The 22817-nt window shown below is 42.1% G+C and overlaps 1 protein-coding gene across 1 annotated transcript; it reads left to right on the top strand.

Moving 5' to 3' along the window:
* Window positions 1-2293: 2293 nt before the first annotated feature.
* Window positions 2294-2635, top strand: MELLADRAFT_69696 (uncharacterized protein; the record flags this gene model as incomplete). Its single annotated transcript, XM_007418769.1, has 1 exon — window positions 2294-2635. The coding sequence occupies one exon, from the start codon at window positions 2294-2296 to the stop codon at window positions 2633-2635; it is 342 nt and encodes a 113-aa protein (XP_007418831.1).
* Window positions 2636-22817: the final 20182 nt, after the last annotated feature.

Raw genomic sequence — 22817 nt, 5'->3', positions numbered from 1 at the left:
GACAGATGAGGCGGCATCCAAGGCACTTCGGCTGACCGATTATGATGAGCTAGCATTCAAGTGTCCCCAATGCTTTGGGCCCGATGTAGACGCTTTGCCAGATGGTGAACCATGTCACTGTGTGTGCCTCGATGGCAACTTCCAACACCGGCGTCACTTGGCTGCCAGTATTGAATTGGGAGGTATCATTACTCCCGCCATGTTCCTACCTCCTGACGAGATAGAGGCGATGCGCGAGAGTCTACCCGTGCCAAGAGCAAACCCAGGGAAACAACACTGGGCAGAAGCAGAAGTTGTGAGATCTCTTTACATTTAATGCCTACAACGTTTTTTTGACAGCTGCTGACACTGCTTTGCAAAAGGATCCATGCTCAGCTAGGCATACAGCTGCGGATGATGTACGTGGCAAGACCCATTGGAAAGGAAATGACGAAACTGGCCTTGAGGTTTTGGGCTGCCGGCACGATCAATGCCTTAAGCTCATCAGCATTATCCAAAGTGGTGAAAAGTTGAGCCAGGACTTGTTACCTTGGAGACACATTTACAGAATGCTTTGTGTGTAGGAATGTATACCCTCTCGCACTCATCAATTGTCTTCTGCGAGCCACCGAAGGGCGACCCGGCAAACGTGATGGCAAGCTGGGTGTCTTGTATGACATAGGGTGCAATATCAAGAAGGGCATTGAGAAAGTACGTCAAGACTTACTATTATCTATGGGCATCTGATTTGATGGCATCCTGATAACTACATCCCACATATCTTAGCGGAACCAATTCCCGATCGAACGAGAGTTCAATTGGCTTAAATTTGCAACCAGCTTATTCCATTCGTTTGTACACAAATGGACTTGTCAGCTCGATTACAATCCACGGCTGAATAAAGCATGGGGACTCACAGATGGAGAGGGTAGTGAGCGTATATGGGCAAAATTCAAACCCTTGGTGCGGCGACTGCGATATTGCACCAAACAACATCGCCTCAATGCCTTACATTTTGCTGCGCTTCACAAGAACGATCTTGGAAGAATGAATGCAGGTAAGTGAAGGATGATGCTGTCAGACTATATGTATCACTTCTAACTGAATATGAAGGACGTCCATGATCAGTTCAATGTTCCTTGGGACATCTTAAGAAGACCCAAGCGAAATTGAAGACGGGCCTGGAAAGGTTAGCAGCCCTGGAAAGGGCACATGGTTTCAATGTGGCCTACTTTGAGGAACAGTGGAATCAGAAAAAAGAACTACAGAGTCAAGCATTAACTCAAAGCAGCTCGGACTATCTGGAGTTGCTGGGTGAGCTAGTGGAGCTAGAGGAAAAGCTTGTTTCCGCCCAGTAGGTTTTTAACTACCATATCTAGCATATTTGTGGTCGAATGAGTGATTTGAATGATTTCAATATCAGAGGTAGACTAACTGCAATACAGAGACGAAAAAGGTCCAAACGGGGAGGTCGTAAGAAACAGGCCATGCTGTCATTACCCAACACCATGGTTCACCTTGAGGAAGCTATGGAAGATATATCAGGCAAATTGGGCACTGTGGAATTCCTTGAACTCACAGGGGTATCAGGTCGGCAACTAACTTACCTCATTTGCAGTGAATTCTTGAAATCAAACAGCCTTACTGTTGAATTGGTCTAGACGAAAGAGCAAAACCTTTGATTAAGATACAGGTAGCCAAAAATCGACTAGTTGAGGCCAAAAGCGGGGTAATTGAGCAGCGAAGGCGAGCTGGGACAGCGCGAGGTAGGTTGGCCAGCTCCCCCCGTGATTATTGTTGAGACTTACTGACAACTGGTCCTTGCATGAAGGTACCAATGTGCAGGCCAAAATGAATCGTCTTCGGATCTTGAGGGCTGCAGAGCAGCGTAGGAAGCATACAACATATAATCGTCTGGCACGTAATTACAATGACAAGTTTGACCCAAATGAGCCACTACCCACACCGACCCTAATCGAAGTTGAACAGATGGAAATAACGGACCCGTTCTTTGATTGTGGTGACCTCACCCATCCAAATGAACCATGGGCCGTAGATCCACGAACTCAAGATGGCATTGAGGCCTATCTAGATGTACAGCGATGTGAGGAGGAGCTCCGCCGAATAGCCAAGGAGGCGAGGCAAATGATGAACTGGGGCCTGGAATATCAGGATAAAATCGATGTACTTCGGGATGAGATCAGGCAAGGTATGTATGATATTGGCTAGACAAGATCATTTGACGAAGCTTACATGATCACATGCTGTTTTCGATTCAGGTATCGTTCCCTTATGGGCTGCATCAAAAGAAACAATGGAGGCTTTGCATTCAACACTCATGCAACGTTCATGTCGTATATGGCTAAGGTGGCAAGAAAAGATTTGCACTCTGGTAAACTGGACTTCACCCCCACTGGGCTGTAGCGAAGAGGTCGATCGAGAAAAGTGTACAAGGTGGCGAAATATGGTTAAATTGAGTCGAGCTGAATGGGAACGTATGGTTCAAGGAGTAACTATTGAAGGAGAGGGAGGTGAAGATGAAGAAGATGCTGCAGAGGGCGAAGAAGATGCACTAAATGCTGCTGATGATGTTGAGCAATATGAGGTCGATGAGAAGGTAGATGAGAATGAAGGTCCCGAGTGGATACATTATTAGAGATTTATTGTACGTTGCGTTGGTTATCACTAAGTGAAACTTCACAAAAGCAGTGAGGTTGTGAAGCTGTGAAGTGCCCAACTTCACAACTTCACAACTTCACAACTTCACAAAGTTAACAAAGCTGAGATCCCACAGAGGGTTCCCAACTTGTCAGTTGGTAGAGTTCACAAACTTCACAAACTTCACACAGTTCACACAGTTCACACAGTTCACACAGTTCACACAGTTCACACAGTTCACACAGTTCACACAGTTCACACAGTTCACACAGTTCACATAGTCCATGGAGTTCACAAGTTCACAAATTCACAAATTCACAAATTCACAAGTTCACAAGTTCACAAGTTCACAAGTTCACAAGTTCACAAGTTCACAAGTTCACAGGTTCACATGTTCAGAAGTTCACAGAGTTTTTTGAACAGTTGGAAGTATAGTTCACACAGTTCACAAACTTCTCACAGTTCACCAAGTTCACAGCAATCACAAACTTCACACTCCAGAGGTCATTGAATCATAGAGTTCACATTTAGAGTTCACAAATTTCACGCACTTGACAACAAAGTGCAGAGGTCAATAAGAACATATGATGCATGGAGCGCACCTGAGTTTTCCATCTGTGAAGAACTCAGTGGGATTCTTAGTGTAGTTTCACCCAAACAAAAGTTTCAAAACAGGTTTGAAGCAATTGTCAGGTTGAACTTTAATTCTCATCGGCTTTGTGAGGTCCACTACCATGAAAAAACAAGTTGTCAAGCGGTTTATTTATGCAATGGAATTTAATCGAATAGAAAGTTCTCATGGAATTCTGAAGCATGATTCTTAAGTATGATGAATCTAACAAATGGCCACGTTTGATACGAGTGGAGCGGGAAATCAAGAAACAAATGAATATCGCAAACGTCTCTTTGATACCTATGTTGAGGCAGATCATTTGGTAGTATGACTATGCCAGTGGTTGTGTCATGGTCACCTCCTCAATTTCATTGTCCATTGGATGGTTGTCCTGTGCATCGTCATCCTTTTTGTCGTTAGGTGTTGTACCTTGGATGTTTGGTTGTCGAACCACTTTGTAATGTCCAGCCTCGATGTCGGCCAACCAGAGCTTATGGGTGGCAAGTGTCATCTTTTGTAGCTCGGTTGAGAGGAGAGTGTCGGTAATTTGGCTTTGTGCAGTTCGTACCACCATTAGCTTGATGTCGCCTTTGAACACACGTTTCTCAAGTGCTAAATGAGGATTTGAGGTCTTGGGGTGACAGTCCAAATGTGAATATGGTGGTTGAAGATATTGTTCTGGTCGATGAAAAGGGTTTGGTAGGTAGGAAAGGCGTGACGGCATGTCAAGGACTCTATCTTGGAAGAGATGCATAATGAAAGAACACACCAACTTGTGAGTTCAACGCAGCAATGAGGCGTCCTTTAATTTCGTCACTTGGCTGGACCTTTTTGGGTCGTTTCGGGTGGGCGTGCGAGTCGGACTGGGTCACTTGGCGCACAAATTTTTCTAGGAGGTGCCAGGTTCCGTTACTCAACACTATCCAATCATCACATGATGAAGTCTCCATACTCCACTGTGCAGTTTGATTTTTGGTGTCCGGTGACCAGGAGGAGGCCATAAGAGAGTAATCAACACCATAGCGGATCTTGAGAATCTGGAGCTGACAAGCAAGTTCAATGTTAGTTGGATTTGATAACGGAATGTAATGACTCTGTCCATACCTGATGATCAATTTGTTGAACCTCTGAGATTCCCTTGTTTTGTCGAGCAGTGGGTAAGTGAGGGCCCAACTTGGCTTGACCCAAATCTCTTGCTACCTTGTCAGTATCGACTAGTCGTCTATAGATTGGTAAGTACCTCTCAATATCTTCGGTAGATAAGGGTTAGGTTTCTGGTTTGGCTGGTGGAATCTGCCACCCACACGCTAAATATCCAAGACAAAAGAAAAGTTGATCGTGAAATACATGCTTCTCGTCAAGGTCGTATGAGGACCATGTTTGGCCAAGATGACGGTTTCGCTCTTTAAATCCAATTGACTCATTCTTAGGTGGCACTATTATGGTGGAAAAGGATCCAATACAAGTTTACCTAGTATTGATAAGATCAGATGATACAATTACTTACTTTGAGCGCTTGTGGATTCTTTGCCGTACTTTAGATAGCATTGGTAGTATGTGCGTTTGGTTCGCATGCTCACTTCGTGCCTGTATCAAATAGAGCAAATATGGATGAGACAAAAAATGCAAAAGATAATACTTGTTTGTATAAGTCACTCACAGAAACTCGTTGACTGTCCGTTCGCTGCAGTGAGCAGCTAACGCCAAAAGTTTCTTCGCACGGCAATAAAGGAATTGGATGTTCTTCAACTCTTTTTGAACATCAGGCGTAATACGGTTTCGTGTTTTACGAGCACTAGCATGAAGGAATGAATCGATTGTTGCGATGTCTAAATCACTGTCTTGGTAGTTTGCAAGTGTAATTTGGATGGCTCTCGTCTTCTTGGCGCTTGATGGTTTGGACTGGGGCTTAGTATCGGTTTTGGTTTTGGTGACTTCCTCCTCGTCCTCCCATCCTTTGTCCTCTTTGATTAGTTCAAATTTGTCCGCGCCAATTGATGACTCATCATTGGAGCTATCTTCATTCAACTCTTTCTTGGTCTTTGGTTTTCTGGCCTTTGAGTGTTGACTACGTGTACGACGAGCTGGTTGAGTAGTTGCAGCCAATCCAGATTGGCGAGTGGGGCGAGCCATGTTTTCTGTTAGATATTGAGAGCAGGGGTGGTGTGGTGTTAGAAGTTGAGGTTGTGGGAATCAGATGACTAAGTTGAGGGAGGGGCAAGTACTTCAAATTAGATAGATGCAGGGCGGACCCGGGTCAGTGTGTTGTGGTATGTGGTACTTAAGTGTGAGCATGAGGATGAGTGTGAAGTGGGAATTTGTGAACTTGTGATGCTCAGTGTGAAGTTGTGAGATTGTGAGATTGGTGGTTTCGAGTTGTGCACGTGTGAAGCTGTGAGATTGTGAGATTGGTGGTTTCACGCTGTGAACTTGTGAAGTTGTGATGGTCATTGGTGAATGTGAGGTTGTGATGTGTAATTGGGAAAATGTGATGTGTAATTGTGAAGTTTGTATGTGAAGTTGTGAAGTTGTGAGGCTTGATTTGAATGTTTGCCGCTGAAAGCTGAAGCAAACCACTAAAAATGGTGTATGTGTATATGATTGGGGAATTGGTATGAATGACTATATGCTGGTGCTCTAGAAATTGCTTCATTTACGTAAAGAAACATGGCTTCAAAGCAAAAAAAAACCTTTGAGGATAGTGGGAGGTTACTCCAGATGCATCATATTCATCTGAGTTACATCTGCACCAAATTATGGGAGAGACTCGGATGATACGGGGCGTCGGATCTTTGGATCGGGGCCAAACTTTTAGTGTACACGAGGTGCCAAATTGTCCAAATCCCCTTCAAATCAAACTCAAAGCTAATCATATATAATCAACTTCATCTCAACCTAAACAACGTCAATCTCATTATCAATTTCCAAACCAACTCCAAAGTCAACCTCAACCTCAAAATCACCTTCAAACACATCTCAGAATCAAAATGATCGATCCCATTTTTAAATCAATCAAATAAATTCCAATCAATTATCACCTTTAGGAACATCATCATACAAGCTTCCACAAAAGTCTAATTAAGCCTACAATCATCATTAATCTGATTTAGCACCCTTGTATCAACCATGAAATCACAATCCGTCAACATTGTTTGATTGATTCAAAAACAATCAATCAGGGCAGGACTTTAGTAACTCATTGCATTCATGAAGCCATTAATTATCATCCCCCAAAATCCAATAGAACCACATTGAATCCAAATGAGAAACTAAACTCACAACAATCATCACAACAACATCAACACCATCACTTGTTATCAGGCAAGGATACAATACAACATGTTCAGTAGTATCTATATGAAGTTATTATCAGCCAGTTTGGAAAGAAGAAGCGCAAATATTTGGTGGGAAAAGGAAAGAAATAAATCTGATGGATTGATTAACCCTAATCATACCAATCAACTCAAAGAAGAACATCAAAAATCAGAATTTTCTCCTTCACATACCATTGTTTTAGCCAAAAGTCTGTCTCTTTTTGTTTTGTCCTTGCAAACGTTTTCTACAACAATAGATTATACAAGACATTCTGATTTGTTTGTTTTTTCTTGTGTGAATTGTTCCATTGGTAAACAACAAGGTGTGAGATCCTTCAAAGGATTAGAAAGAAAAAGAGTAGGTTTATTAAATAGATCAAAAAAAGTAGAAAAAGTGATGAGTAAAGAAATTTCACATACACTATGAGAAGAGACATATAATTTCAATGTAGAATTAAATCATCAGAGTTAAAATCACACCCCCACAAAAATAATCATTATTTTCCTATTTTTCTATGTAGAAGCAAGAAGGTGAAGAAAAAATTTCTTGAAATGATATTCCAGTTTCATTCATCCCACATACACCTCCATCTATATTCTTTCCAACCATATAAATAGGTCTCCTGCCTGGTAACATCACAAATTTTTTGTAATTTGTAATTCAAGTTTCAACTATATAAGATTTTGTAGAATAAAAAGATACAGTTTTTGTCAACTCATGCAAAATTGGGCTTGATTTTAAAGATACAAACAAACATACATACACAAACTTGAAGATGAGAAACATGATTGACATAAAAAACACTGGTATGACAATTATATCATCATACTATGTCAAACAAAAGAATTTCATTTAATTATAATGCAAACAAAAGAAAAGCTTTGGGATCAAAATGACCTTCATCCAAAAATAAAACCAACCCTGTACATTGTACGTGCAAAAAGTTTACGTCACTCCCTATCCCCAACCAGCATAATTTTGCAGTACACTTCTTTGTTTAGTGAACTGGTCAAGGCTGGGGGGTGACATGAACTTTTTGTGTCTACTTGTACACACTTTGATCTGTGGTGAGGTTTAGTGTGTCTTTCTTGATCTATGACTTTTCTTGGTCAGACATTACCTCTATCACTCAAATCACATCTAATACTCATTTGATTGAGTAGTGACAAGTGCAACTCCATTAGGGGAGTTCAAGTGGGCCAAAAAGTGCTTAAAATCTTTTGTACTTTGGCCTCCCAGGCCTTCAAAAATTATTTGTTTTACAAATTTTTTCTGCTAGAATGTGCACCTTGGGCAGGGATTTCTGAAAGTGTTTTAAAAAGTTTGAGATTTTAAACAGCATTTTAAGGTAGGGACAGTTTTATTTTAGATGCTTTGAACTTGAACTGCCCTATTATCTCTTGGATCTTTGATATATTAGTGAATATCCATCCTTAGAATCTTTTCCCTTCTGTTTGATCAATTAAGACCTCAGCTTACTCACTGATGAATATGACTCACTTTGAACATTCTATACTTCATGCTGCACAAGTGCTTAAACCTAATTTTGGAACCCTAAATATCTGTGTAAATTGAGTATATTTTCACAATGTGTGCTACACTTAGCATCACCTTGAGATCTCATTTGGATTGTATTGAACCTCTGATAGTGGTTACACAGTCCCTGGCTTGACACACAATGGTGCAATAAGTTGAGCATGGTGTATATATCCTTATTGTTTATTGTATCCCATGTTTTCTTTCTTTTACTGATCCTGATCCAAGCCTGAAGTCATTTGGACCACAAGGATCAACTTTCTACTTGTTGAGTTCAGAGGAGGGCGAGCCCGCCTAAGCTCTAGTGGGTGGTAACACCGTATCATTTCAAAGTTGATGAAAGTGTGGTGATTGGAAAAGGTTCTTTCAGGACATGTTACAATGCCTTTGGAAGAACACCTGGTGGAGAGGTCACTCCGATGGTTGCCAAGAAGCGGAGGGAGCCGCCTCCCAATATGACTCATCTGGCTGTCCATAAAGAATCCGGTGGAGTGTATGCTGCTGTTTCCATGGCGATTGAAAAGTTTAAGAAAGCCGCTTTGGGTCTGAATGAAATTCAACTTTTCCCTGCAACGGTTGAAGCTATCCAAAACATTCGTGTGAGTCAAATATATGGATCTCATTTTATTCAAGCTTTCTCGATAACATGTTTTTATTTTCCAGATGGTTCAAAACTTTCCGGTATATGCAGGAAGCAGTGCTACGACAGAATGTGCTTATTTCTTTGAAGAAGTACTTGATGTTACACAATACCGCAAGTATACCAGCAATCACAACTTTGAACTCCGGCCTTCAGACAGTCCTTTAGTCAATGAAGTAATGCAAGCTCTCAGTCATTGGTCTCATAAACACTATGACGGAAGAAGAATGGTTGCGGATCTTCAGGGGGTAGGTTTAGTATTGACAGACCCTTTGATTGTGGATACGAGCAAGTAAGTACTTTTGTGCTTGCATTCCAACATTTTGCCTGACGGTTTGTTTTGGCCCCAGTATGGCTTGGTGCGACAGAAATACTGGAAGGAAAGGCTTGGAGAACTTCTCTACCCAGCACGAATGCAACAAGATATGCAAGCACCTGGGGTTTCTACCGCCAAAGGTAGCAAAATTAAGTCTACAGGAGGAGATGGAGCTGTTGTATGGTGGTAAGTCTGGGGAACAGACTCATATTCCAGCAAGAGATTAGCACCAGGCGGAAATTCAGGAGTAAATTCTTTCCTTTCAATCTGTATTCCAAAATTTGTTGCTCTTAAAAAATTCAAAAATTTACAAAAACCCTTTGCTCACAAAATTATCATCTTAAAAACAAAAAAAAACATGTATATATCATTTTAAAAATCTGAGTGCTGAACCTTTTGTTTCCTTATAAGAAGTAATCTTATTCTGAAGATGGTCCAAATTGGCCCGTTTCCGTTGCATCTGCTTATCGTAGGTCTCTGCAAGGCCGCTGTGCAATTTTTCCCAGCTCTCATCATCCAAACCAACCCGCTGTTCCATAATCTCCTTCATTGCTGCCACCACAGTGGTACTGATCTGAGTGCTACAAGCATAAGCAAGTACATGGTCTACCGCCCCTTTACTCTTTCCAATCCCTTTTCTTGCCTTGGTTTTTTCCCTTGTTACAGCACCCTGCAAGTATGTTGTCTTTTTTTTTTCTCCTTCAGAAAATAAAAAATGTTCGGTGTTGTGGCAAACATCTGTCGCCCACAGTAATTCTACCACATCAGCTGCATTGATGTCTACAATAAACTTGAAATAGTGACTGATGTGAATTACAAACTTGGCACTAACTTGGGGATGCTTCTTATCAATGCGGTGTCCAGTCTTCTTCTCTAGTTCAATTTCTTCCTTCCTCTCGGCCAAAAGTTTGAGTCTTCTTGCCGGAGTAATAATTTCAGCTGTAATAGATTACATATGTCAGCAGATTGGTCATAAGGCTGTGAATATTAAATACTCAACATGTGTTTGCATCAATTAAGCAGAAGAAACCAGAAGCAAATCCAGTGGCATCAAAGTCACAATGAACTCCGTTGCGGAATCCTCCAGTGGTAGCAATCACATTGGATCCCACAAATGCCTTGTCCCCAAAGACTTGGGTATTGGGTGATTTCTCCCACTCTTTGCTACCAGGCACCGGCTCTTTTGATCCCCACGACGGGGCATCAGTGTCTTCGGCCAGCTTCTTGTTGGAATCATACACAAATAGAGATAATGAACATGTCCTTTCAGCATGAAAGTCCACTACCCAAGGAAGTTCATCTTGACGGGCTTCGTCCTCGTCTAGTTTGGCTGGGTCCTCGCTGGTAGATGAATTTTGGGCATAGGTTGCTGGTGTTAAGACATTGAACAAATTAAGTTTCTGAAATGTCCTCATGTGGAAAGGTGAAGATAAACAAACCAATAACTGTTCCTCTTTGATATTGTCCAGCACGCTTAGATGATCTGTGACCAAATGCTTTCATAGTACCTTGCCGCTTGTGGGGCGGTAGCATCTTGACTGCATGATTTTCCTTGATCACTCCCCGTGCTTCAGAATGTTGATGCATGATCTTGATAGCCCTTTGAAAGTCTTTCCAAAGTTGCACTTGGGCAGGGTCAATGCTGGCGGGGTCCTGCAGCAAGAAATGTCAGCCATGTGGAAACAACAGAAAGTTCGAGGGACTTGACCTCTTTGTTGAACCTAGCAACACATATAAGCTTATTTCCAGCCAGATTCACAAGTACCACAGTTCCATAGGTCACTACTCGCTCTTTCCTGTTCCCAAATTGAGGCACTCGGAATACATCACAGTCCTCTGGCAAGCCAAACCGGTCTTTGATTCCTGCTTTGATTCTTTGACTGACATGTTCTCTTCCAACATCCCGAACTGGATCCCGTTGGGCATTGTGTTGTTGAGCCTTCTTCCGCTTTTGGTACTCGACCATCTTTTGCTTTCGGAGTTCAGATACTGGTTTGGGCATCTACAGGGAAAAAAACATTGCTTTGATTAATGGTATGTTCAACACTTGAATATTTTGGAATGTGTGTGGGGATGCAAAGAAATAAGTGAATAAAATTTTGGTTGTATGAAATGATTCAATGTGAGATCTTATGAATGAATAATTGAATGAATAAGTATCGAGTAATTTCTTGAGGAATGAAATGCGGAAGCACTGAGATACATTTAGCAAAGGGTTAGGCTGGTAGTTGGGGGTCCCCTCGGTCACTTGCCCTGCCCTTCACGAGACATAAACATCTCTGCATGTATCTCAAGTACTTCCGTCTTCCATGAGTCAATGTGAATAACGGTGAGCTGTAAATCATTTGATATAAGTTAATTTGCATTTATGATTCATTGTTTGAAGTTGAGTATTGAGATAACGGTGAGCTGTAAATCATTTGATATAAGTTAATTTGCATTTATGATTCATTGTTTGAAGTTGAGTATTGAGTAATTTCTTGAGGATTGAAATCAGGAAGCACCGAGATACATTTAGCAAAGGGTTAGGCTGGTAGTTGGGGGTCCCCTCAGTCACTTGCCCTGCCCTTCACGAGACATAAACATCTCTGCATGTATCTCAAGTGCCACCGTCTTCAATAATTGTTCGTGAGTAAATCATGAGAGGTAAATGTTTTGAATTATATGAGTCTTCTTTTGCAATGAATTGAACAGATGTTTGAGAAATATTGATTGATTTATTCATCTACATTCAATGAGATTCGGCTTCTTGTGGATTCTTCAAGTTTCCATTTCTTCTTGAGGATATAATATATCTTCTTATATGATCTGTCTTCATCTTGGTGAAGTAAAGAACAGACAGGAAGACAAAGGAAAAACATGGATTACCTTGGTTGATTCAACAAATTGAAGGAAGCGGACAGAACAGAATTAAATAATAATAAGATCAGAAGAAACTGGGAACAAAGGACTGGTTAAATGCTTCCACTCAAATGGTGGCTGAGTTGTGGTCAGCCATTACACGGTGTATACACATGTAGCCTTACATTTTACAGTTGGTATGTTTACATATCTCACATGTCATCATATGGTTCACACAAGGTTGTACCACGGAAAGTTTTATCACTCAAGAACCAATGATAGTTGACATTGCTTACATAAGAGTATTTTGGTGACGAAAGAAGAAAACAAAACATAGAAGATACAAAACATTAACTCAATATCCATTGCATCTTCCTCTTCCCCTACAACTGTCAGCTTGGTGTTGTTGATCTTCACCAAAGGGATATAAGCTTTAGGAAGAATAGCACAAGTCATACCTGGTACCTGCACCGACCAATAGTATCCAATGTCGTAGGCCAGGCATATGGCCAGCTGAATCTTTTGAACCTTGACTTCACCAAACACTGATTTCCCAGGATGAACTGACCGCTTGTGAGGGAAATAGCCTTTGACCAAAAGTCCCATAATGTAATCATGAGTCCGGCACCAAATCTTCTCCAACTTTTGAATTTCTTCCGCAGCCTTGATGATTGCCATAACATTGCCCACTGGCACATGCTTATCTCTTGAAGCCAACATTAATCCTTTAACACCACTAGTTATGAAACCGGCCAAGGAACCCCATGCAAACCCAACCTCCTTCAATTCTTCAATCTTCTTATTGATATCTTTTTTGATTTGTTTTTGCTCAGTATCAGTTGCTTTTTCAGGAATTTTTGAATGTAAATCCATTACAGCTAGCCCCATTGATACATCGTGAACACTGACTGAAAAGTTTTGAAGATTATTCAATGTACCAGCTTTGACCACTGCTGATTCGTGTGCAATTAATTGAGATCCTGACGAGCCTGAAGTAGATTTTCTCCGCCACCACTGGAGCCTAAGGCTGGACGAGTTAATAATAAATGAGAAACAAATCTATAACTATTTTCATAAGGAGTAGCATCCGGGTTTTCTTCAAAGGTATTCTTGTGAATGACTTGATCCCCAGCCACCGCAATAGCATCTTGAAATAAATTAGAAACCTCTTGACGTTTCTTTTTGGAAGGACATCCAATAGGCCGCACAGTCTGCCATACGTGAAAAGGCCATAACTTTGTATCCAGGTCCGGATTGAAAGAATCTTGAAACAAAGAAGGGCTCCATATTTCGGAGCTAAACAGCAATTCACCTTCAGCAGGTGTGAAGAATTGAAGTCCTGTGACAAAAGGGTATGTCAGTTGATTTATTTTACCAAAGTTCAATAAATCATATGCACTAACCTTGCTCAGTAACAAATTCAAGCCATGCTGAATTGGACATCTTGCTGCCCGAGAAACACGTTCCCGGAGGTAATTGGAAAGATGGCTTTTCCAAGAGAGGAATATGTTCAAGCCTCATGGTGATCAAGTTGAAAGCACTGTCTCTACCTTTGGCAAAGGTAGCTGAAGACATCTTTTTGGCTGGAAATTTGGTGAAACTTTGACAGAAAACATCTTGATGCTTCAGGATAAATTCCGTCTCCGAGATGGCGGGAGGCAAGTTGGCTGGAATAGTTGCCACTTCAGTTGAGTCAAAGACTGGAATGTCTAGATCCATTTTGTCTTCACATGGTGTGACTTGGACATTCGTGTCTATGAGAGACAAGAATGGTCAAAAAGAGAGGAAAAGTTAAAATAGTGTTTTCACAGAGTTCTTACCCTGAGTATGACCTGGCCAAACGTAAAATACAAACTGACCAATTTGGTTCTTGATGAGCTGAGTAATTGGTTCCACCGGGGATCCAACCTCCATTTCTATATCTTCATTACGGTTCGAACCAGGTCCCACGTCGCTGGTATTACGTTCGGATGCCTCCGTGGTGACCGGATGGTGGTCGCCGAGAACTTCTGCAGGTAATGTATTAACATCTGCAGGCAATCTTGAAGGCAGATCAGAGGATCTTTCGGGAACCGGAGCCGGAGAGCGTTCGGGAGCCGGAGAGCATTCGGGCGCCGGAGAGCGTTCGGGAGCCGGAGAGCGTTCGGGAGCCGGAGAGCGTTCAGGAGCCAGAGACTGTTCGGGAGCTAATGACTGTTTGGGAGCTAATGACTGTTCGGGAACCTGAGATTTTTTGTGAGCCGGAGATTGATCAGGAGCCGGTGAGGTTTGGGTCTCCCTGATTATCCCTAACCCTAATTCCTCATCCTCAAGTTCGGAAGATGGGCCAGGAGAAGGTTCCGGGACAGGTGGTGGAGACAAAAGAGGTGAGGAGATTGGTTCTCCATCTAAGTCTGATGAGGTTGATCGAATGACTCCTTTCCGTAGAGATTTTTGAGATAATTTGACCGGGGGAATATCTAGTTCATCTGAGGTTGAAAGTTTGTCTTGATCTTGTTCTTCTGCTGGTTCTTTTTCATTTTGAGATTTGTGTTGAACAACTTCATCATTTGATTTTCCTTCTTCCTCGTCCTCATGGCCACCAGAATTCGAATCATCGTCTCCTTTGGCATCCTCATTCGAATCATGATCATTGATGGGGTCCTTGGGTTTCGAGCTAAGATTCAAACGGGTCCGTTTCGAGCGCATCTGAGTGCCGGAGTAGCTGGGAGCGTCTTCGCGGGTACGTTCAGAACGCCTTTGGTTGGGCGGAGGCGGGGAGTCATCTTGAATCCAGATGACCTTCACATTGGGTCGAGTTGGTGGACGTGTTCCTCGCTCTAAGTCTGCAAAAGAAAAGGGGTCAGAAAGCACCCAAAAAGAAAGAATTAAATGATCAATATCAACCTTCAAAAGCGTTATCACATTCCTTTCCAGCTTGTTCGATCAAATCATAAACTCGAGGAGGAAGACCGGCAACTTTAAGCTGTTCCTTGAGGATGGCCGAAGTCGAGTTCACATTCCGGCAATATTCTTCCTTTGAGATTTCCTGGACTTCGTGATCGGATAATCCAACTTTTTGAACAGCATCAAGAGGACCTGGAACCGAAGGTGCTTGAGAGAAAGCTTGGAAACTCGGAGCAGGAAATTTCGGCTGTGAGGCGGGGTTATTCTTCATCTCGAGTTCGTCCTGGTCAGAATCAGAGTCTACAGAGGAGGCCTGACTTTTCTCCTCACTGAAGTTCAAGTGAGGAGGGGATGGACGGTTCTCAAAAGGCATATCTATGAGGTATTGACTTTTTGAAAATGTTTCTAGGTTATCACTTTTATTTGATGGTTTCAAAGATAAGAATATGAGAAACTCAAGAAATAAAGTGGAAAATAAATTTGAAAAATTGAGTGACAAAAATAAGTAAAAAATTAAAATAAATTTGATGAATCAACTCTTTTGATTTTGTTGATCTTGTTTTGAAGAGATTATAAAAGTAAAAAAAAAAAAAATTGATGAATTAAGTGATTGGTTTTTGTTTATGTTCTTTTTTTGAATGAGATTATAAATTTAGAAAAATAAAACCAATTTGATGATTCTACTAATTTGATTTTGTTGACCTTGTTCTGATGAGATTATGAAAGATAAAAAATATAAAATAAAAAGAATTGGATGATTCAAGTGAGTTGAATTTGTTTACACTACACCAAAGTACATCTTTTCTGTACGGTTTAGAAAAGTGTACATGTCATAGAAAACTACATTATTTTTATATGCTGCTTTGAAAGTATTGGAAATCAATCATGACCAATCTTTCTCCAGAGTACATGCATCAACAACACTATATGAGCTGTGCAACGTCTGGTGCAACAGTGTGTGTAGTTCAAACTGGGAAAATTAATTGGTGATATATTCATGCCTGCGTGATTCCTTTCACGTGAATACTTGTATATACATGTAGTGATGAAAGACTATTGAATAAGATCAATGTTGAAAACATTTTTGCTCGATCTATAATGAGACAACTTCGCTGGTAGTGTTACCTGAGGTATAAGAAGCCTAACGGTCAATTTCATAGGCTGTACAACTAATTTTGGAATTCTTCCCATCTACACATCTTCAAGACTAGACTAGTGTAACATGAAAAAGAAACAATTTCATCACTGACAAGATATCAATCATTGCTATCATTCTTCGAAATTTTTGGAACTGAGAATGATAAGATGAACGTAAAAAACTTGCATAAAAGTCGCGTACAAGCCATTGGACCATAATATGAGTGGTACAAAATGCAATCAGAATACAAACTGTGGTGTTGACAACATAGAGTGTTCAGATAGTCTGGTGGATAAACGTAAAATAAAAGATAACACAATCTATCTTGTGTAGCTAATACAGTAGCACTGAACCAGCTTTTTCTGATGTAAGGCCAATACGTAGTGCATAAATAGACCCTGTAGCAAGGCCGCCACAGATACAATACCAGTATTGGTATCGTGGGGCACCGTATCCGGAACCTCGGGTATCGTACCCTGGGTATCGTACCCGCGCTACGGCTACGATACCCAAGGTGATTTTTGGCGGTATCGCCGCGCAGGGTACGGTATTCAGTATCGTACCCGGCCTACAGTACGATACCGGCTACTCTGAATTCAGGGTATCCGGATGAGGATACGGTACTGGAACCGTAACCCCTAAACGGCTACGGTACTCGATTTGTGTAGGTGCCAGGATTGACACTTCCAACAAGATCTCGACCCTTCCGCCCACGAAACCATACATCGACCGATTGGTAAGTGATCTGATCCCCTTCCTTCGTAGCTGTCCTGCATTGGGACATTCACCACTCAATCCTGCCTTCAATTAACTAGTTCGAACGTTATAATGATACTTCATTATCTTGAAAAATGGCGATGGAAACGTGTGGCCAGGGGGTATATGAACAGGTACGTTCCCAATCCCTTTTCTCTCACTTCTAACTAGTCCTCCCATTCATCTTATTCTTTTGCGTGCTGTTTCCACTCACTACTGAATTGTGTCTTTCAAATTTCCCGCTTTCCTAACTTTTACTCTAGTCTTAGATACATTGTCTCGTTTTCACAAATGGCTTCCGATCAACAACCTCGTTGCAGTACGCGACCATCTCCCTCATGCACGTCATCTTCCCTGCTAGCGTCTCCTTCCGACTCTCGCCTTTCCATGTGTCGCCAGAAAGATTCCACTCCAGTCCCTTCAGGTTCATCCAAGCGTAAACGGGGTGTCGATGAAACCTATGAAGATGAAGAGGAACATCAATCCAATTCATCCGACACTCAGGATCCATCAAAACACCCTCGCTCAGAAGTTTCTGGTGTTTCCAAAGGGAAAGGCACAGCTACGAAAAAATCTCGACCTTCTGTTTCCAGTCAAAAACGTCCATCAAAGAAGCAAGCTTCAAAGTCATCAAATACTCAGCCGCCTCAAGTCTCAGATAGCTCACAATTGCGTCTTGAAATCGACTTGATCCAAGATTCCGATGGTGAAAATGATAAGGTGACGAAGAAAACTTCGAAAAGCAAGAAAAAAAAACCAGCATTCGATCCTCTCCCCAATTATTACTTGCCAGACAAAGTCCAGGGCAAAAATGATGTAAGTGCCTGTGTATCAATCTAAACTTTTGTTTTTATTCAATCCCAAATCTTATCTTATCTATGATGTTAAATTCTCACATATCTCCCTTTTCTTTGATTGATCATAGAAACCGGGGGAATGCTCGTATTACGTTTGTCGATACTGTGAAGCGGAAGTGTCTCCTTTTCAAGGATTGACTTCGAACATGTGGACTCATCGAGACGGTTCGAAGCAAGATCGAAAGTCAGGAAAGCCTGGTTGTAAGAAGAGGCAGGATGCCATTGACCAAGGTTGCATCTTACCACTAACGATTACCAAGCAGCGTGCCGAGCAAGCAAAAGCGTCAACTGGTGAAGGTGGACAGACCTCAATCATTGCTTACGCTCAGAAGGTAACCAAATTTGATAATCAAACTCTGAATCAATTGCTCGGCATGTGGGTCATCAGGACTGCCCAACCGTGGGCTCGCGTGGAGGATGTTTATCTACGGGCTTGTTTTCGATACGCCAACCCCAACGCTCAAATCTTTGGAAGGACGTGGGTTGCCCGGTTTGCCCATGAGGCTTACCTTGATTTACGAGCATCAGTGATCGGAGAACTCAAGGTGAGCTCATATTTTTCATTCATCATTTCTTTTTATTCCTTGATTAACATTGTTTTATCTTATGTTAGTCCCTTACCAGCTCCTTTGGTCTGATTTACGATGCTTGGACTACAAAGGGCAATCGCTACGGGTTTATCGGTGCCAGCGTTACTTACATTACTGCCCAATGGACCTTCGTCACTCGCCATTTTGCACTCAAACTGATTGCATGGCATCATAAAGGGGAATGGCTTGCAGAGCCGTTGATAAATCTCTTGACAAAACACGGATTACACACAAAGATAAGTCTGATCTCTCTTTTCCTACTTTTTCTCTCGTATCTCTAACCTTCATTGTGATTTATTTATTTCTTTTTGATAACCACATGTTAGCTCATACCCATGACTCCGGAAGCAATAACAACACGCTGGCCGAAGCCATGCAGGTCAGGCTGAGTAAATACGCCCAGGATCGAAACGAGAAGTTCAATTGGGATCACAAGACCAAACGAGTACGATGTGTGTGCCACAAGCTAGCACTAATCGTCAACGCAGGCCTCCAAGCGCTTGGTATCCAGGCACCACCACCACCTCTGGTAAAATCCACCATGCTAGGTGATTTCCCAGTTCCAATCAACACTTTACAAACCGTGGTAGAGGAAGATGAAAGTGGTGAGGGCGAGGCTACCGAGGCTACCGAAGCGGATTCTGACTCAGACGACGGCGAAGTTGACGATCTCGACCTGAAAGCTTCTGAACCAACCGCTGGTTGGTACGATGTGATTGATGGACCGCATGAACAAGCGGAAGTAGCTGCGACCGATAGGAACGAAGCCAATGCGGTACACTTACTCACCACCAAAGTAATTGATTATCTTCTATACCTGATTTACGATATCTTTAACTGACGCATTGCCTTTCTTGGTTTGTCAGCTTGATCTTGTAGGGCGTAAGATCGGAGGCTCTGCGGTGATGTGTATGCTTTTTGACGCTGTCAGTAAAGCTAAGCTATCCGAAAGCCTCCCAAGACCGATTCCTGGCTACGGTATTCGATGGAATATCAAGCTCCAGTGCTGGAGTACTTTATACAACGCTCGAGAGGTATGTACAGATTTGGTTTTTTTAAACTATTGCCTTTCATCAAAAAATCAACCTGACCTGACAATCATCTGTTTTGGTAGGTCATTGATCAGATTCTGAAAGATGATCAGATGGAACCATCACGTCGAGGGAACAGTAGTCGAGCTGCCGAGACGGTCCTAGCTCCTGATATCCATAGACCTCGAGGGATATTCAATAAAGTCATGATATCCCCCGACGAATGGCGACAAGTAAGAGACCTAATGGAGCTTCTTCAGGTGAGTCTGTTGTCCTTCTCGTTTTAATCTATTTCTCTCTGTTGTCCTTCTCGTTTTAATCTATTTCTCTCTGTTGTCCTTCTCGTTTTAATCTATTTCTCACACTAATGACGTTTCTAATGACGTTTTGTAGGAGTTTGAAAACTTAACAAAGTTTTTCGAACAAGACGGACCGACAGCATCACTCATTATACGCGAGTACGTCAAACTCCAGAAGATTATTCAAAAGAAAATCGACACCACTCAATCTCGAGCCGAACCCCTTTTCCCCATGTACCACGCCATGCTGGTGCGAGTCAAATCATATCTCAAGGAAGCTTTAGGGTCTCACGTCATCATTCTCGCAACGGTATTGCATCCAAGCCTCCGCTTAGATTATTTTGAGTTCGCATTTGGAGCTTCTGCCACCGAGACGGCATTGGCAAAGGAGCTGATAGAAGTGGCATACTCTCGACGCAAAGCTGAAAAGGAGGATCTTGGAGCTCATGCAAACGCACTCATTACTAATACTGTAGGTCAAAGCAAGAAGTTAGGAGAAGATGATGAGGAATTCCGCAAGCATAAAGAAAGAAATCGCCGGAACACGGCCAATGAACTACGATCATATCTAGAGATGGCCGAGGATCCTTCAGCTGAGGTGGCTGAAAACCCACATCTTGCTCTGGAATGGTGGAGGGTATGTTTTCCTCTCGTTTCTCTTTCATTTCAACCAACATTTGTATTGATGTCATTGTATTCTGTGCAGGTAAACGAGGGCAAATATCCCGTTTTAAGCTCACTGGCACGCGACTACCTGGCCATCAGCGCCACTGCCTGTCCAGTAGAGAGATCATTCTCTTCTTCGGCTGATGTTTGCTCACAGGATCGAATGGTGCTCAAGCCAAGAACAATTGAACGCTCGGTTGGGGGGCGTTTGTGGTCTGTGCAAGGAGTAAAGATGAAAGGAAAGTTTTCAATGGCAGAAGAAGTAATGGCGGATTGCATTGCAAAGGACAAAGCTGCGCGACACAGGAGGGGATGAAATGTCTAGGAACAAATTTGTTTTCTTTTATTAATTCTTTCATCTTTGTCCTCTCCATGCCTTCACACTCCCGCTTTCTTTTCTTTCTTGAAATTATGTGTATCGCTTGAAAACTCGGTACTAGTAACCAAATTGGAGGTACGGTACTAGTTTGTATCCTTCTTTATTGTTGACGATACGGTATCGTACCGTATCGTCGCCTCATCGTACGATACCGATACCGTACCGTATCGCTCTGCAGGAAGCAATACGGTACCCCTTGTGGGCCAACATAGGTATCGGTGAGTACGATACGGTTCTTGGTATCGTACCCGGAGCCGAGTACTCTACCAGATACTGGATTGTAAGGTATCGAACAGCCGGGTACGGTACTGGTATTGCCGATACGATACCAGTACCGTATCTGTGGCGGCCTTGCCTGTAGTCAGATGATACATGTGACTGTGAATAGTTTGTCAGCAAAATAATGTGATTAGTTGAATCAATGATAAACAGCTCAGCAATCAACTAAAGATGTCTCTTACCAGAATTATGCTGCATGACAACGTAGAACATCCGGAAGGACTCATTCAACTCGTTACTTATTCCCTTTTATCACTTTTTATTAATTGAGGCGATGTAGATCATTGAAGTCACAATTATGCGCTCTCATCTAAAGTTTTCAAGATTGATATTATTCAATAGTCTTTCATAACTACATGTACATACAAGTATTCACATAAAATGAATCACGCAGGCATGAATATATCACCAATTAATTTTCCCAGTTTGAACTACGCACATTGTTGCACCAGACGTTGCACAGCTCATATAGTGTTGTTGATGCATGTACTCTGGAGAAAGATTGGTCATGATTGATTTCCAATACTTTCAAAGCAGCATATAAAAATAATGTAGTTTTCTATGACATGTACACTTTTCTAAACTGTACAGAAAAGATGTACTTTGGTGTAGTGTTATGTTCTTTTGATAAAAAATTTTTTTTGATGAAGCAACCAATTTGATTTTGTTGATATTCTTTTGAGGTTTTTATAAAATATCAAAGATAAAGCAATTTGGATGATTAAAGTGATTTGATTTTGTTTATGTTCTTTTGATATAAAATAAAACCAATTTGATGTTCTAACAATTATTTGAAAAAATTATTGTTTTTCAACTAATTTGATAATGTTAATCTTCTTTTGTTGAGATTATAAAAGAGATAAAATGAAACAGAGTTGATGATTTAAGTGCTGTGATGTTGTTAAGCTTCTCTTGATGATTATATAAAAGATGTAAAATGAAACCAATTTGATAATTGAAATAATTTGATTTGGTTGTTTTTCTTTTGATGAGATTATAAAAGATGAATGATGATTTGACTGATTTGATTTTCTTTGATGATGATGAAGAAGATGATTTGCAACCTAAAAATAAAGAAAAGATCATTGAAAAGGACAGAGAAAAGAATCAAAAAGTTAGTGAAAGTCAAGTTCCTTTGATAACATAAGTTTTTGAGTTAGATGAAACCACATGCCACTTGGTGTCCTTCCTCCGATTTGCTGCAAAGTCGATTTCCAATGGCGTGATTTCACTCGTTGGGTTTCGGAGGTCGAGACAGAGCAGGTGGTTCAGGTTGTTTGAGGTGGGTGAAGTGGTGGATGGAGTTGGAGGTAGGAGGGTTGATCGATTCGATCAACCCATTAACCGCTAGGTGGCTAGGTCACCTAGCGGTCAATTGACCTAGCCATCGCACGATCACCTGGTGATTGTGCGATGACGCAGCCACCTACCGCACGATCACCGGGTGATTGTGCGGTAGCTACCGGGGCCTGGACTTTCCTAGGCCCCGGCCAGCCTTCTCCACCGCACGATCACTCGGTGATCGTGCGGTGGGACCACCTAGCAGCCGCTAGGTGGCCTGATCAATTCATCAGGCCACCTAACCGCTAGGTGGCCTTACTTTTAAGGTAAGGCCACCTAGCAGGTGGCCTACTCGATTGAATAGGCCACCTAGTAGGCTCAGGTGGCCTACGCATCTACCGCACAATCACCGAGTGATTGTGCGGTAGTTGCCAGGGCCTAGACTGTCCCAGGCCCCGGCCCGGGCTTGCACACCGCACAATCAGTCAGTGATCGTGCGGTGTGGTCACCTAGCAGCCGCTAGACGCTAGGTGGCCTTACTTTTAAGGCAAGGCCACCTAACAGGCCTAGGTGGCCTATTCAATCGAATATGCCACGTGCTAGGTGGCCTCACTTCAAAAGTAAGGCCACCTAGCGGCTGCTAGGTGACCCCACCGCACGATCACTCGGTGATCGTGCGGTAGATCCCGGGGCCTAGACTGTCCCAGGCCCCGGCCCGGACTTCTACACCGCACGATCACTCAGTGATCGTGCGGTG

This window comes from Melampsora larici-populina, assembly GCF_000204055.1.
Source record: "Melampsora larici-populina 98AG31 unplaced genomic scaffold MELLAscaffold_105, whole genome shotgun sequence".
Classification (NCBI taxonomy): Eukaryota; Fungi; Basidiomycota; class Pucciniomycetes; order Pucciniales; family Melampsoraceae; genus Melampsora; species Melampsora laricis-populina.
This window is presented reverse-complemented; position numbering and strand designations above follow the sequence as displayed.